The sequence below is a fragment of the Carcharodon carcharias genome, chromosome 3 (assembly GCF_017639515.1).
Source record: "Carcharodon carcharias isolate sCarCar2 chromosome 3, sCarCar2.pri, whole genome shotgun sequence".
In the NCBI taxonomy this organism is placed as follows: Eukaryota; Metazoa; Chordata; class Chondrichthyes; order Lamniformes; family Lamnidae; genus Carcharodon; species Carcharodon carcharias.
In genome coordinates, this window is record NC_054469.1 from 138,294,310 (window position 1) to 138,311,886 (window position 17,577).

The 17,577-nt window shown below is 41.5% G+C and overlaps 1 protein-coding gene across 4 annotated transcripts in view; it reads right to left on the bottom strand.

The window, feature by feature from the left end:
* Positions 1-17,577, bottom strand: part of pex1 (peroxisomal biogenesis factor 1) — an 87,120-nt gene that overhangs the window by 10,181 nt on the left and 59,362 nt on the right. For 3 of the 4 annotated variants that reach the window (XM_041183830.1, XM_041183829.1, XM_041183831.1), the window contains 3 exons: positions 16,328-16,504; positions 8,542-8,772; positions 2,814-3,011 (listed from right to left, as the gene is read on the bottom strand). In XM_041183830.1, coding sequence (XP_041039764.1) covers positions 2,814-3,011; positions 8,542-8,772; positions 16,328-16,504 — 606 coding nt within the window. Of the gene's footprint in view, positions 1-2,813; positions 3,012-8,541; positions 8,773-16,327; positions 16,505-17,577 lie in introns of those variants that run through there. The other variant, XM_041183832.1, reaches the window with a different exon arrangement.

Below are 17,577 nucleotides of genomic sequence, written 5' to 3' on the forward strand. Positions count from 1 at the left end.
CTCAATCCGGGCTTCCTGGGGATGCGCTCGGACCTGCATGCCCTCACACCAGCAATGACCTCAGTGTGGGAGATGGATTGGGCATCCAGTATCCCAGCTAGGTGCCCATCCATCAAAGGTGATAGGTTGGTCCAAAGCTACCTGACGGCGCACGAGCTGCTTGTTTGCGGGCTCCTCTCAGGGCACTCCAGATGAGGGCAGCAGCTCCTCCACCCCTCTGCCAGTGACCACAGCATCCGGTGACTGGCAATGGCAAGCCACTGGCTGCTTCCTCCCAGGCGTGGCCAGCACAGGCTCCACAGGCCGGAAGACACCCAAGGTCATCAAGGCCAACAGGACAGCAGAGTGAACAGGCTGTCTCCAATGCCAGTGCCAGCGAGGGGGGAGCACCTAGATGTTGCACCCACAAGCAAAAACTTAAAGCGCCTTAAGCACTACATTGGCCTATCACTGGTGATATTTTTTCTCCCACTTTTAAGTTATGAGTAGGTGTGATGAAGAACACCTTTCCATTTAATTTGTTTTATGTATGCCAGGCACCACACCATTAAACGTGTTTGTGTTCAGCAAGCCTCTGGATGCTTCATTAGTTCTGCAGGTGAAGGATAACCCATGATGTTATGAGTGACTTGTTTGTCATTGAACTTTATGGAAATGACACATAGTGCATGTTGTTCACCAGCAAATGTTTCTGTCAGGAATCAAGTATGGAGCCTGCAGCCCTGGTATATGGCAGTGGTTCATTTTTGGTAAGCTAGCTGAAGGAACGTTGGATCAAAGCCTCCCGGGTGTCCCTGCCTCCCTGGAGGTTGCCCAGGTCAGCATCTATCCCCTCAGTATTCTCCTGAGCGTGCTTGTCCTCACTACTGAACTCATCGTCCGCTGCCAGAGCAGCTGCATCCCCCCTATCCAGTGCCGGAATGTGGAGAGCGCAGCATGCAACCACTACCAGTAACACATGATCTGGGGGGTACTGGAGTGCACCCCTGAATGGTCCAGGCATCAGAAGCGCATCTTGAGAAGACCGATGGTTCTCTCTATCTCTGCCCTTGTGGAGGCACAGCTCCTACTGTACCGCTGCTCGGCCTCTGTTCTTGGATGGACAAGAAGCGTCATGAACCACCTTTTAATGGAATAGTCATCCATCCAGCTGGGCTGGAGCACTGAAGAGCCTCAACACCTGGGAGTGTCTCAGGATGTAAGCATCATGGGAGTTGTCTGGGTACCTGGCACAGACTTGCAGAATCTGCATCCTATGGTCACACACTATCTGCACGTTCATGGAGTAGAATCCCTTCCTGTTGATGAAGGCACCCGGCTGACCCGCTGGCACCTTGATGGCCACGTGTGCAGCTGATTGCACTCTGGATGCAGCGGGCCCAGCAATCACGGCAAAACCTCCGGCTCTCTCTGCCTGGCTGGCCTCATCCATGCAGTAGTGAATGAAAGTCAATGTACGCCTGAACAGAGCGTCTATCACCTACTTGACACAACTGTGGACAGCTGATTAGGAGACTCCACAAAGATCACCCACCAACCCCTGGAAAGAGCCAGAGGCATAGAAGTTGTGGGCCATTGTGACCTTTAGCGCCACTGGCACGGGGTGTCCAACCAAACTGTTGGAGCTGATCTCAGGGCCAATTATCTGACAGATGGAGGTCATGGTCTCCCTTGAGAGGCGGAGCCTCCTTCAGCATTGCACCTTAGACATATTGAGATAGCTGCATCGCTCCCTGTAACTCCTGGCAGCAAGATAGTGGCATCTTCTGCGGCCCCTTCCGCCTTGGACTTCCTGTTGGCCCTGCGCCCCTTGTGCCTGCGCCTTTCCTCCCTCCCCTGGAGGCTGAATAGGGACATCTGGCCTGCGCCCCCTTCTGGTCCTCTCTTCCCCCTCAGAGGAGGTGCCTCCAGTGGAGAGCACAATCCCCATTTTCATGGTGAGGGGAGGCTGTCTGATACCTGGAAGGCCCCAAGTGTTACGATTCCTCCAGAATGCTGAACTGAAGCCTGTTATTTCTGTCAAAGCAGCTCTGAAGCGAAATGAAGTTGTCCTGTTCACACAAGCAGCAGTAAGTTATAATCTAAAGTACTAACAACTCACATTAGCGAGCTCACTCACCCCTCTTATCCCGCCTGTGGATGGGGTTTTTGAAAACGTGGCCTACCTGCCTGCCCATTGCACCCGTGCAATGCCCTGAAAATTGCATGGGTTGCGTAAAATCAAAGACTATTGGTGCCTCAAGGGCTTTAACTGGCCGTTAATTAATGGCGGGTGCACCTCTATCCTCATAGCACGTCCACCTACCAAAATATCGCAATGGTGCGCAGTGATGTCACGATGCACGCCTGACATCGTGTGTCATTTTACGTTCCAGCGTGTTGGGCCCGGCCCCAATTGCTGAATGTAAAATTCTGCCCATGGATCTGTATCCATGATGTACCCACATTTTCAGTTTTCTGGTCTGAGTCATGCATTCAAAGGAGAGGCAGCTGCCCCGCATAATTTAAAAATTGACGTGCAGCCCCAATACAGTAGCATTAACAGAAACTTGAATAGGTTGTCAGCCTGTGGTCAGTAAAACAAAAAACTGCCACAAAGAGAAAAGAAAATTGGATAACATTAACCCCTTGACTAAATTTTAAAACCTTGTACAGCAAACATTCCTTAAACCTTACTAATTCCAATGCAGAACACAGACAGGAAGAATACCCATGTAGGTAACAACTTAGGAAGTGTTCTTAAATACTTATTGCATAGCACAAGAAACATCAATTTTTATCAATACAGAAAGAAGCTAACTGACTAACTTTACCATGTTCTTCTTCCTTGTATTTGCTTTAATAATGTTTAGTTCAATCTGTAGACGTTCCACTTGCTCCTGAGTAAGTTCTTGGTATCCTTCTTGCAATGACATCATGTAAGCAGGGGGGTGAGAAGATATGGTGTCTCTAACAGATGTGATCATGTGATCAAGGGTCATTGAATTTGGTCCAGACAAACATTGAGAGTTCTGATAAAAGAAAAAAAGACTTGTATTTATGTAGCATCTTTTACGGCTAGCAGACTTCTCAAAGTGCTTTACTGCCAACAAAATACATTTTGATGTGTAGTTATTATTGTAAATCACAGAATTATTAAGGTGTAGAAGGAGGCCATTCGGCCCATTGTATTTACACCAGCTCTGAGACCAAAAAAAATAAAGAGGGAGAAAATAAACTTTGAGGGTAAACTAGCGAATAATATAAAAACAGACATTAAGAGCTTCTTTAAATATATGAAAAGGAAGAGAGAGACCAAAATGAACATAGGCCCCTTACAGGATGAGGCTAGGGAAATAATGGGGAACCAGGAAATGGCAGAGGAGTTGAAAAAATACTTTGCTTCAGTCTTCACGGTGGAAGATACTAATACCATTTGAAAACTGAATAATCAAGGGGCAAAAGAGGGGGAGGAAATAAATACAATCATTATCACCAGAGAAGAAGTACTAGGGAAACTAATTAATGGGGCTAACGGCCAATAAGTTCCCTGGACCTGATGGGTTGCATCCTAGGATATTAAAGGAATTAGCTACAGAGATAGTGGATGCACTGATAGTATTCTTCCAAGAATTCTTAGATTCTGGAGAAATCCCAGAGGATTGGAAAACTGCCAGTGTAACACCCTTATTCAAAAAGGGAGGGAGACAAAAAACAGGTAACTATAGGCCAGTTAGTTTAAAGTCTGTCATTGGGAAAACGTTAAGAGTCTTTTACAAAGGATGTAATAGCAGAGCATTTAGAAAATACATAATATAATCAAGCAGAGTCAGCATGGCTTCATGAAGGAGAAATCATGCCTGACAAATTTATTAGAATTCTTTAAGGAGCTAACTAGCAGGATAGACAAAGGGAAATCAGTGGATGTAATATATTTGGATTTCCAAAAGGTGTTCGATAAGGTACCGCACTTACTTAATAAGAGTCCATGGTGTTGCAGGTAGTAAATTAGCATGGATAGAGGATTGGCTAAATAATAGAAGACAGAGTTGGGATAAGGGGGGCGTTTTCAGGATGGCAAACTGTAACTGGTGGAATGCGTCACAGGGATCAGTGCTGGGGCCTCAATTATTTACAATATGTATTAATGACTTGGATGAGGGAAGTGAATGTACTATTACCAAATTTGCAGATGATACAAAAATAGGTGGGAAGGCAAATGGTGAAGATGACACAAGGAGTCTGCAGAGGGATATAGACAGGTTAAGTGAGTGGGCAAAAAAGTGGTAGATGGAATATAATGTGGGAAAATGTGAGGCTATGCACTCTGGCAGGAAGAATAGAGGGGCTGAATATTATTTAAATGGAGAAAAACTGTAGAAGGCTGCAGAACAGAGGTATTTGGGGGTCCTTGTGCATGAATCCCAAAAAGCTAACATACAAGTTCAACAGGTAATAGGGTAGGCAAATGGAATGTTGGCCTTTATTTCAAAGGGAATGGAGTATAAAAATGGGGAAGTCTTGCTAAAACTATTCAAAGCGCTAGTTAGACCACACATAGATAAGGTGACCAAAACTGTTCATAGTATTCTAAGGAAAGATATAATGGCATTGGAGGGCAGTCCAGAGAAGGTTCACTAGGTTGATTCCAGGTATGGAGGGATTTTCTTATGAGGGAAAGCTGAGTAGGTTGGGCCTGTGCTCATTGGAGTTTAGAAGAACGAGATGTGACCTTATTGAAACATATAAAATTCTTAGGGGGCTTAACAGGGTAGATCCTGAGAGGTTGTTTCCCCTTGTGGGAGAGTCTAGGAGCAGAGGGCATAATTTCAAAGTAAGGGGTCACCCATTTAAAACAGAGATGAGGAGGAATTTCTTCTCTGAGAGTAGATAATCTGGGGGATTCCTTACCGCAGAGGGCTGTAGAAGCTGGGCCGTTAAGTATATTCAAGGCGGAGATAGACAGATTTTAATCAGAAAGGAATCAAGGGTTATTGGGAACAGGCAGGAAAGTGGAGTTGAGGATTATCAAATCAGCTTATTGAATGGCGGAGCAGACTCAATGGGCCGAATGGCTTACTTCTGCTCCAGTTCTTATGATCTGATCACCTTAACTTAGTGCCAATCTCCTGCCTTTTCCCCGTAACTCTGCACCTTGTTTCTATTTAGATAAACATCTAACACCCTCTTGAATGCCTCTTTTGAACCTGCCTCTACCACACTCCCAGGCAGTGCATTCCGAACCCTAACTACTCGCTGTGTGAAAAAGTTTTTTTCTCACCTCACATTTGTTCCTTTTGCAAAACACTTTAAAATGGTGCCCTCTGGTTCTCGATCCGTTTACTAGTGGGAACAGTTTCTCCCTATCTACTGTGTCCAGGCTCCTTATGATTTTGAAAACTTCTATCAAGTCTCCTCTCAGCCTTCTCCTCTCCAAGGAAAACAGTCCCAACTTCTCCAACCTATCCTCCTTACTGAAGTGTCTCATCTCTGAAACCATTTTCATAAATCTCTCCTGCACTCTCTCCAATGTGTTCACATCCTTCCTATAGTGTGGCGCCCAGAACTGGACACAATACTCCACCTGAGGTCTAGCTAGTATCTTATATAAGTTCATCATAACCTCCTGCTCTTGTACTCTATGCCCCCATTAATGAAGCCTACAATACTGCATGCTTTCAAAACAGCACTCTCTACTTGTCCTGCCACCTTTAATGACTTAGGGATATGTACAACCAGGTCTCTCTGCTCCTGCAAACCCTTTAGAATGGTATCCCTTATTTTATACTTATAAGAGCATGTGTCCTAATGCTGACACCTGGGGAACTCCACTACAAACGTTCTTCCAGCCCGAAAAATACCCATTAACCATTACTCTGTTTCCTATCCCTCAGCCAATTTTATATCCACGTTGCTACTGCCGCTTTTATTCCATGACCTATTACTTTCCTCACAAGTATGTTGTAAGGCACTGTATCAAACGCCTTTTTTGAAGTCCATATACATCACATCAATGGCCTTGCCCTCAATCAACCATCTGTTACTTCTTCAAAATACTCCAGCAAGTCAGTTAGACACGATTTTCCTTCCACAAAATCATGCTGACTCTTCCGAATCAATCCACATAAATAGTGTATAGTTTTACTTAAAAGAAATATACTTGTTCAATTAAAAGTAAGTTCCAACAGCACAAGAACACACAAGAATTGAAAGCAGGAGTAGACCATTTGGTCCCTCAAGCCTGCTCTGCCAATTGATAAAATCATGGCTGATCAGATTGTGGCCTCTTGCTATCTGTTTATATTACCAGCTAGTTTTCTCTCATACTCTAATTTCTCTCTCATTATTGTTTTAGTCATTCTTTGCTGGTTTCTAAAATCTGTCCAATCTTCTGGCCTTCCACTAATCTTCGTAGTATTGCACCCTTTTCCTTCCAATTTGATGCTATCCTTAACTTCCTTAGTTAGCCACAGATGGTGCATTCTTTTCATAAGAGTTTTTCTCAATGGAATATATCTTTGCTGAGAGTTACAAAATATTTCCTTAAATGTCTGCCACTGTTTCTCTACTGTCCTACCTTTTAACCTATTTCCCAGTTCACTTCAACTAATTCTGTCCTTGTAAGTAAAGGCAATTACAAGGGTACATTTAAGACACTAAGTCTTAGATCCACACTTCTCACCCTCAAACTGAATGTGAAATTCTATCATATTATGATCAGACACCTAGAGACTCCTTTACTGTGAAGCCATTAATTAATCCTGTCTCATGACATATTACCAGATCTGAAATAGCCTGCTCCTTGGTTTGCATGAGAACTTACTATTCTTAAGAAATTCTCCTAAATACACTCTATGAACTCCTCTTCCAGGCTACCTTTGCCAATCTGATTTGTCCAATCTATATGAAGATTAAAATAACCCATGATTGTTGCAGTGCCTCTCTTACAAGCCCATGTTATTTCTTCCTGTAAACTCTGTCCTAAAGTGTAGCTACTGTTAGGGGGCCTACAACCTACTCCCACAAGTGACTTAATATCTTTGCTGTTTTTTATCTCTACTCAAACGTGATTTTACATCTTGAGCTTCTAAACTTAGGTCATCTCTCACTCTAATGTCATCCGTAATTAACAGAGCTACACCGCCACCTAGCTTCTTGTCCTTCTGAAATGTCAAATACCCTTGAATATTTAGGTCCCAGCCCTGGTCACCTTGCAATCACGTCTCTGAAATGACTATTGGGTCATAATACTTATTTCTATTTGTGCTAACAATTCATATGTTTCGTTACAAATGCTGCACACATTCAGATAAGAGCCTTTAATTTTGTCTTTTTACCATTCTTGCAAACTCTGGCCTTATCTGCTGGTACATTCTTAAGTTTATATGGTTTGTCCCTTCCTGCCACACAATGGCCGTTGCTACCCATAATCGCTACTCTGCTCTATTGCCTTGCCCTTTCTCTTTAATCTTCCACATCTCACCCCCATTTAGTTTAAAGCCCTCTCTACTGCCCTAGTTATATGATTTGCCACAACACTGGTCCCAGCATGATTCAGGTGAAGACCACCCCAATGGTACAGCTCCTGCTTTCCTCAGTATTAGTGCCAGTGCCTCATGAATCGAAACCCATTTCTCCCACACCAATTTTTGAGCCATACATGCAACTCTCTGATCTTATTTACCATACGCCTATTTGTTCGTGGTTCAGGTAGTAATCCAGTGTTTGTTACCTTTGTGCTTTTCAATTTATCCCCTAGCTGCTCATAATCATTAAGCAGAACCTCTTTTCTAGTGGCATCCATATTGTTGATATTCATGTGAACTGCAACAACTGGATACTCCTCCTCCCACTGCAAGTTCCCCTCCAACCCTGAGTGCTTGTTCTGAACCTTGGCACCAGGCAGGCAACACAGCCTTAATATTAAAACAAGATTGTTCTTATACAGCAGCATACACTTAAAAGGAGATTCTACAGTGGTTTCATGATTGATAAAGTATTATTAATTTCCACACAGATGTTCAACAATCGAGAAATCTGGCAGATTAGTAATTCTGAACACAATTTTGTTTTAGTAATGGATATAACATTTTTCCCTTCCGACAATCTAAGGATCAGACTTCGATTTGGCTTTTACTAAGGCAAGTAGATACCTACAATTCCACACACCTAATCTACATCTATGTTATTTCTAGAATTTCCCTTCAATATTTCCTTCCTCATTCAGTTCATCAATTGTCCTTCAATTTAGAAGGCAAAATTAACATTATATACAACTTCTACATTCACAATAACTTAAACTAATAATATTATATACAAACTTCTACATTCATCATAACTTAAACTAACAGTAATATAGTAGTGGTCAGATTAAATCAGTTTGCTTCAATAAATAATGTAATCTTTCCACAGCTGCTATTTCCAAGGAGGCCAAAGAAATGTACAGGTGAGTATCATCCATGTGGTGTTAGGACAGCAAAATTAGTCTCAGAAAATAATAACACTTTTGAAAATGCTAATCAAAAGATTTATTAATTACAGCAGTTTAAAAAAAACGCTGACCTGTTCTGAAGACGTTCCAGTTCCCAGTTCTGATTCACAAGAGCTTCCGAAGTAAAGGCGCCAGATGTTGGGGCATGGATCATCAGGTAATATTTCACTGGTATCCAGGTAAACTGGAGAATGTTCTGACCATCTTTCTACGTCCCCTACAGACTCATCAGAACCATTGCTGTGATTCAAGAAGATCATGGAAGATAAACTCATATCACTATCGGAACCTGAACCTGCATCCTACAGCAAAACAGCAGAATTGTATTTGGTTATTGCACTGAATATTGGCCCATCCCATATAATAGCATTGTTAACATTACTAGAGCAAAATAAACTGGAAAAATTAACATTTGGAAAAATATTCTTACTGGCACAGAAATGCTGATTGAATAATTTAATGCATATCTAAGGAAAAGAAGCTATAAATGAGGAAGAGCACAAACAGGTTGGATAACCTTATTCTTCTGGCAACTGAAAGTAATTAGGACAATGACCATCCAGCGGTTTTACACTTGAAGTCTTGCAAACATGTGATTTTTCCTTTCGCTTCCAAGCTTTAACACAAGCCTTTTAACATCAAGTCAAAGAAAGCCCATTTCTAATCTGATACCACATTCAAAATCTTCCAGAATGAGGACGACAAACAAATAAGGTGAAAATGGGATGAATTCCATATATAGCTTGGCTTATACTTGAAATGTAACCTACTGTTTATATGCCTCACACTCCACTTTCCATCCTCCACCAAAGCCCATGTCCTAATTTGAAGTATCTGAATGTCATTATTCAAAAGTATTTTAGGTTAATAATTCCAGTCAAATCAGGTGTTAAAACCTGCTACTATAATAACAATAGACGGCACCACCTATGATTGGTCAATGTTGAGGGCCAGGCACCTCCAGAAAACTAGCAACAGCTTCAGGCGATGAGTGCCTGGAGTAGGAACTTCAAATTAGCCAACTGCATCCACAACCTGCAAGTTGTGAAGCAGCTACAACACATAAGTGAATGTAAAAGCAATCATGAACAGTCTGAAGCTCAACACCAGCATTCAACTCCCTGCCTTGTGTGGAGGCCACCAATAGTAGCTACAATAAAGAAAAGAAAGACTTGCATTTATATAGTACTTATCAGGAACATTGAATGGGTCAAAGCAATTTACAGCTAATGAAGTACTTTTGAAGTGTAGTCACTGTTGTAATGTAAGAAATATAGCATCCAATTTGCACATAGCAAACTCCCACAAACAGTAATGTGATAACGACCAGATAAGTCATTTTTGTGATGTTGATTGAGGGATTAGAAATATAAGAAATAGCAGCAGGACTAGACTATACAGCCCGTCGAGCTTGCTCTGCCATTCAATATGATTATGGCAGGTCTTCAGCTTCAACTCCACTTTCACACCTACTCCCTATATCTCTTGATTCCCTGAGATACTGTCAAGAAGATATGATAATGGCTATAATGTTACTGGAAATTATTTTAAAATAGAGTTTAGTAGTGTCTGTGTCTATGTGTGTGTGTCTTAATTAGATTAAAGCCAGCTGGTCTAGAGGCTTTGATATATAGAACAAGCGTAGGTTTGAAATGGTATTTAGATAAACATAGGGAAATAGAAGGTGAGGTGTAAAGAGGGCAATGTGCATTTTTAAATAGACCATTCAAAAGAGCTGGTGAAATATTACACCTAACTGGGTGAAACTCAGAAACAATGTGTTCAGTTTTTTTAAAGCTTACTTGTAAAGTGGGTATTATGAAAGGGTTTTATTGTTAGAAGATTTAAAATTAAAAAAAACCTAGTGACAATGAGAATTTGCATTCAAAAAGCAAACATGTATAAAGGAAAAGAAGGCTGTTGGTAAAAGGAGGAGGGATTCTAAGATCAAAAGCCTCCAGCCTGTAAACCTCAAGTCTGTCTGCAAGGACCCAGAGCTGAAAGAAACTCATTTTGAATGGGACTGTCCAGGGTGTACTTTGCCAGGGGTCTGTTTAAATCTGTGGGTTTTACTGTTGCCTTACCAGGGGTCTAACTAAGAATCAGATTAATTAGGGGATTTTTGTAGATATTATATCAGTAATTTTGTAGACATATGCATGTGCTTACAATCTTTCTTGTATTAATAAATGTTTAATTTAGTTTTATAAAAAAAAACCTTTTGAGACTTGGTGGTCTTATTACTACTGATTTGAAAGCCTGCATCTCGAAACATACAAATTGCAAAAACGGGTTATGACAGCTGTTTCAACTTTCCCACTGGGATTTGAACAAGTCAGCCTTTGCCATCAGTTGTGTCATAATAATACCAAAAATCTGAACATATTTAAGACTGAGATAGACAACAATGCAGCATCCACAAACCTCTGGGGTAGAGAATTCCAAAGATTCAGAAGCTGCTAAGTGAAAAGATTTCACCATGGCTCCTTAGACAGCACCTTCCAAACCCACAACCACTACCATCTAGAAGGACAAGGGCAGCAGATAGATGGGAACACCACCACCTTAAGTTCTTCTCCAAGTCACTCATCCTTCTGACTTGGAAATATATCACCGTTCCTTCACTGTAGCTGGGTTAAAAATCCTGGAATTTGCTTCTTAACAGCACTGTGTGGGTACCTACGCCACATGGACTGCAGCGGTTCAACAGGGCAGCTCACAACCACCTTCTCAAGGGCAACTAGGGATGGGCAATAAATGCTGGCCCAGCCAGTGACACCCACATCCCATGAATGAATTAAAAAAAACAAATCTCAGTCCTAAATGACTGTCTACTTATCCCGAGACTGTGTTCCCATGTTCTAGATTCCCCAGCAAAGGGAAACAACTGCTCAGTGCCGACCATGTCAAGCCTCTGCAGAATCTTGTATCCTTCAATGAGATCACCGCTCTCTCTTCTAAACTCCAGAGAATTTGGCCAATTTACTCAACCTCTCATCATAAAACAGCCTTCTCATCCCAGGGACCAATCTAGTAAACCTCTGTTCTCCAGAGCAAGTATATCCTTCCTTGAATAAGGAGACCAAAACTGCACATAGTATTCTAACTGTGGTCTCACCAAAGCCTTGTAAAATTGTAGCAAGACTTGTTTATTCTTATACTCCAATCCCACTTCAAAAAAGGTCAACATTCCCTTTGTCTTCCTAATTGCTTTCTGTACCTGCATGTTAACTTTCAGTGTCCCTTGTACAAGGACACCCAAGCATTTAGAAGTTTCAAGCCTTTTAAGATATATTCTGCCTTTCTATTCTTACAACCAAAGTGAATAACGTCACACTTCTTCACATTACGCTCTATCTGCCACTTTGTTGCCTACTCACTTAACCCTTTACCGCTTTTTTGTGTCCTCCTCACAGCTTTCGTATCACACATTTGTATCATCGGCAAACTTAGATGTATTACTCTGTCTCTTCATCCAAGTCATTAATATAAATTGTAAATAGCTAAGGCTCCAGCACTGATCCATGCAGCACTCCACTAGTCATAGCTTGCCAACTTGAAAATGCCTCATTTTTCTCCACTCTTTGCTTCTTGTCCATTAACCAATCCTCTATCCATGCTAATATATTAGTTCAAAATCATGAGCCCTTGTGCAATATTAACCTTTTGTATGGCACCATATCAAATGCCTTTTGGAAATGTAAGTTCACCACAGCTGCTGTTTCCCCTTTATTTACACTGCTAGTTACATCCTCAATTAGCTCTAATAACCTCTTCAAGCATGATTTCCCTTTCGTGAAACCATATTGACGTTATCTGATCATACTATGCCTAAATCCATTGTTAATACTTCCTTAATAATAGATTCCAGCGCTTTTCTGATCATTGATTTCCAGCCGGCTGATCTGTTTTCTCCCTCCCTCCTTTCTTGAATAGTGGTGTTGCATTTGCTAACTTTCAATCTGTTGGGACTATTCCAGAATCGAGAGAATTTTCAAAAATCATTGCCAGTGCATCCAATATCTCTGCAGATATCTCTTTTTGAACCACAGGATGGGATGTAAGCAATCAGGTTCTGGGGATTTGTCAGATTTTAGTCTAAGTTCTTCCAGTTCTTTACCTCTGCTGATATTAATTACCTTAATTAATTACTCTTTTTTAGCCTCTAGGTTACCTTCTCTTTCTGGCATGAAACTTGTGTCTTCTACTGTAAAGACAGACACAAAATATGTGTTCAATATCTCTGCTATTTCCTCATTCCCCATGATAATTTCTCCTGTCTCTGCTTCTAAGGAGCCAACATTTACTTTAGTTACTATCTTCCTTTTTATATACCTGCAAAAGCTCTTACAATCAGTCTTTATATTCCTAGCTAGTTTACTCTTATTTATTTTTTCTCATTTCATCAATGCTGTGGTGGCCCTTTGCTGGGCTCCAAAAAACTACCAATGCTCAGACTTATTCCTTGCAACATTATAACCTTCTTTTAATCTATTACTCCTTAACCTCCCTAAGTACACCACAGGTGGATATTTCTTGCTGAATTTTTGTTTTTGAATGGAATCTATTTTTGTTGAACATTCTGAATTATTTCTTTGAAACAACTGTTTCTCTGAAGCTCTCCCTGAAGCATGGCCATATTGACTTCAATGACTGGGAGAAGCGTGCTACCAATCGTCTCAGAATTGCAACAATCAGTCCATCAAGTTGCATTACACTTCAAGTCCCAATGCCTTAATGATGAGATAGGGCGATGGAAAGGAAGGAAAGAAAAGGAAGTAAATCCTTCACTCCAGATCCCAACCCCTTGTGGACGTCCCGTCCATTGTGCCCAAAGATCTGAAGGTTGAAAATCGGCTTGCCCAGCTGCATGAAGACCCATAGCAGAAATGTGTGACCCTGAGTAGATGTCATCGTTGAATTGAGGGACATCCAACGATGACACAGTAAAAAGCCAACCAAGCACTAGGGTTTACTTTTAAGAGGATAGAATTAGAAACATAGAAAACAGGAGCAGGAGTAGGTCATTCGGTCCTTCGAGCCTGCTTTGCCATTGAATACGATCATGGCTGATCCTCTATCTCAATACCGTATTCCTGCGCTCTCCCCATACCCCTTGGTGCCTTTAGAGTCCAGAAACCTATCTATATCCTTCTTAAACATATTCAGTGACTTGACCTCCACAGCCTTCTGTGATAGAGAATTCCGTAGGTTCACCATCCTCTGAGTGAAGAAGTTTCTCCTCCTCTCAGTCCTAAATGATCTACCCCATATCCTGAGACTGTGAACTCTTGTTCTAGACCCACCAGCCAGAGAAAATATTATCCCTGCATCCAGTCTGTCCATCCCTGTCAGAATTTTATATGTTTCAATGAGATCTCCTCTCATTCTTCTAAACTCCAGTAAATACAGGCCTAGTCAGCCCAATCTCTCCTCATACGACAATCCTGTCATCCCAGGAATCAGTCTGGTGAACATTCACTGCAGTCCCTCTATGGCAAGTATATCCTTTCTTAGGGAGGGAGACCAAAACTGCACAATACTCCAGGTGTGGTCTCACCAAGGCCGTGTATAGCTGCAGCAAGACATCCTTGCTCCTGTACTCAAGTCCTCTCACAATGAAGGCCAACATACCGTTTGCCTTTTTAACTGCTTGCTGCACCTGCAAAACTGAAGAAGTTATGCTAAATCTGCATCGAACCTTTGTTAGACCACATTTACAGCGCTGTGTACAGTTCTGGTCTCCATACTATAAAAAAAGATTCAGAGGTACTGGTGAGAAAGCTAAAAAAAAATTACTAAGATAATAAATAAGCTGTCAAATCTATCAGGAAAGGATGAAAAGAAACTAGGTTTCCTTTCACTTGAAAATAGAAGGTTGAGAGGTGACCTTATAAAAGACATCTTTAAAATTATGAAAGGTTTGCTAGGATCGACACTGAAAAAGCATTTCAACTTATGGTGAAGATCAAAGCAAGAGACCATCAATATGATAGTCAAGACTTCAAATAGGAAATTCAGAAGAAACAACTTGACCCAGAGAATCATAAGAATGTGGTATTTGCTACCAATGGGACTGATTGAGCCAAACAGTATGGATGCACTTAAGGGGAAGCCAGATTGGCAAATGAGAAAAGAGGGTTATGCTGATAGATAGATGAGAAAGAATGGGAGGAGTTTTGAGTGCAGCATAAATAAGAGAATGGACTGGTTTGGTCAAACTACCTCTGCTGTATATTCTATATAAGTCCATGTACTACTTCTCAATGAGCATCTGGAGGAAATGGTTCTTCAAAGACTAGATGTTAGACAAGCGTCTGACAGCAGGGCCAGTGGAGGTCTAAAAGCAAAATTATGACATGCCAGTGGTCTTCAAAGTGATATATAATGAAGATACAAGTTTTTTTGTTGATTGTTTACTTCTGAAATACAAAATATAAACTTAGCCAATTTACAAAAATGGGATCATCAAGAGAGGCAAAATAAAAAGTGCGTATGCAAGCAAAACAGCGGTTAAGTTACTTGGTTCCGGCCTGGTGAAACTTAACTCACCTGTTTAGATTGTGCTGAGCTCACCCTCAGAAGGTAAAAAAAAATAAAAGTGCGAACAGGAGAATTTCTTCTCACAAAGCTCTTAGCCAGGCTTGTCCAACGTATGACCCAAGGGCAGACCCTGTATGCAGCACCCGGATCCAATTTTCAAAATCCTGGTCAAACAGGCAAGTTTCAAAGGAAGATTCTGCATGGAGTTTCTCCTCCAATCACAGGCTACTTCTCTCCTGTGTTTGCTGCGGATAGGCTTACGCATGGGCAGGGCGGGGCCGCGTCCGGCCTGGGCCAGGGCAGGGCCGTGTCGGGCCCGGGGAGGAGACGGTGCCTTGGTGAGTATGAGAGAGTGAAAGTCTGTGTCTATCTGTGTGTGTGTGTTTGTGTGTGGTGGGGGGAGCAAGAAACTGGCTGAATGTGTGTGGGTGAGTGAGAGTGAGCGACTGAATGTGTGGGAGTGAGAGTGAACGACTGAGAATGTGGGAATGAGAGAGACTAAGTGTGTGGCAGTGTGAGTGAGTGATTGAGTAAGTGTGTGTGTGTGTGGGAGTGAGAGTGAGTGACTCTGTGTGGAGGGGAGTGCAAGAGACTGAGTGTATGTGTGTGGTGGGGGAAAGTGTGAGAGACTGAGTGAGTGTGTGCGGGTGAGTGTCCAGTCTCAGGTTTCTCACTCATTCTCACCTGCACACACCAACACATACACACCCATCCACTCACAGGGGGTGAGGGTGAGTGAGTAAGTGAACCATTCACACAGTTCATTTTTTATTACTCTTTTTTTAACTTAACAATTTATTGCTATGACATTGCTCTACTTTTGCTCAGCAATTGTTTCTTTCCTTAAAACTTAACCTTTTTTCTTGAAATTCAGTTAATCATTGTGCCAAACCTCATCTTTGCAAAATGTGTTCATTGGCTTCTTGAATGAGAAAAATATGCAGATGTGATCCCCCCTAGCGGAAAGATTCGACAAGCCTGCTCTTAACTGAAACAAGACACATTTAAAAAGTGTCCAGGAAGTCCAAATCACCCCAACTATTTTGCTAATTAGATTGAATATTGCATCAAACTTACAATCCATGCATTGTTAAACAGAAGCAGTTTGGATGACTGTCACAGCATACCCACTCCACCTTCTGTCAGGGTGAATTTGAATCCCAATACCAGATTTGCACTGCAAATTTATTGTCAGTCTGCAGCAGAATATAGTTCACACCAACTAAGCTTGAAATATAGATTCACCCATAGATACGGGAAAAAATTATACTGTAATATCTTTGAATTAAATAATCTTGAACTTGATGCACATACCCGGAATACACTGGAGGAAAGAGTGTTGTGAACTGCATCCAGCTGGGCATTGTAGAGTAAAGCTTTCAGGTCAGCTCCGGTAAAGTATTCAGTCATAGTTGCAATTTGTTGGAAGTCAACATCATCTGCTAAAGGTAAAGACTGGCTCAAAGCTTTCAATATCTCATAGCGTGCCACCTGAGGTGGGAGAGGAAGAATGAGACATCTATTTTATTTTCAATCTGAACAAATTCAAAAATTCAGCTACAAAATGTACAGTGTATTAGAATAGATTGATGAAGTGTGTACTATGTGCATGAACCTGATCACAAGGCAAATTTTGTCAAAAACTTGGATAATGTACATTTTGTATTCTTTATTTTAAATGGAAGCATCTTCCTTATGTTAAGTCCAAGTCAGAAACTGAGAAACAGCATAGCAAATCCTGATGTTTTTGACACCAAGCACTCTGCAAAAGTAAAATGTAGCCCAATATCCGTTTGCTTTTAATATTTTGAATAGTATGAATGATCAGTAAGGGTAGAATTGGAAGAGATGTGGGGGATACTATGAACAAAAATGAAGTGTTTTTTCCTTTATTTGTTACTGCATTCTGCTATATCCCAATTAGGGTAAGTTAATTATATTTATTTGATTTTTATATGCACAGTGTGCATCATCCTCTGAGGGGAAGAAGGAGCAGAAATTCAACAAGGTCTCTCTGGGCTTGAGATAACTCCAAAGTAGCTAATCTGGCAATGATAGCTTGGACAAAGAAAAACTCTGTGGCAGTTTTGATGCACCAAAACTTGCACCAGGAGGTCCATACCCAGGGCACTGTTAATTCAACAGCCAACTTAGCTTACTTATGGAGCTTAGGAGATGTAGACCCACCACTGGGGGACCAAAATTCTTCTCAAACAACTCCAAATAAACTTACTCATCAAGCTAGACAAGCAGCAGTTCCAGGAAGCTGCGCAGGATAATCTGGTTAAACACCTAGAGCACTCTTGGGCATTGTTGGTGGGCTCTAAACCTCAGTTCTGCTAAGCAGTGCCTATGTTCGCTTGACGTAAGCAAGCCAGGTCTATTTCTATAGGGAGATAGTGTACAATCCATGTTGGGCAAACAGAACCTCTACACATGGATGTAGAGCTTTCAGTAACTTGCTGCGTTTACTTGAACATGGGAACGCATCAGACACCCAACTGATCAATATCTGAAATATTGCAAAATTTTGAACTTTCCAATCAAGTTTTATTTTTAAATAA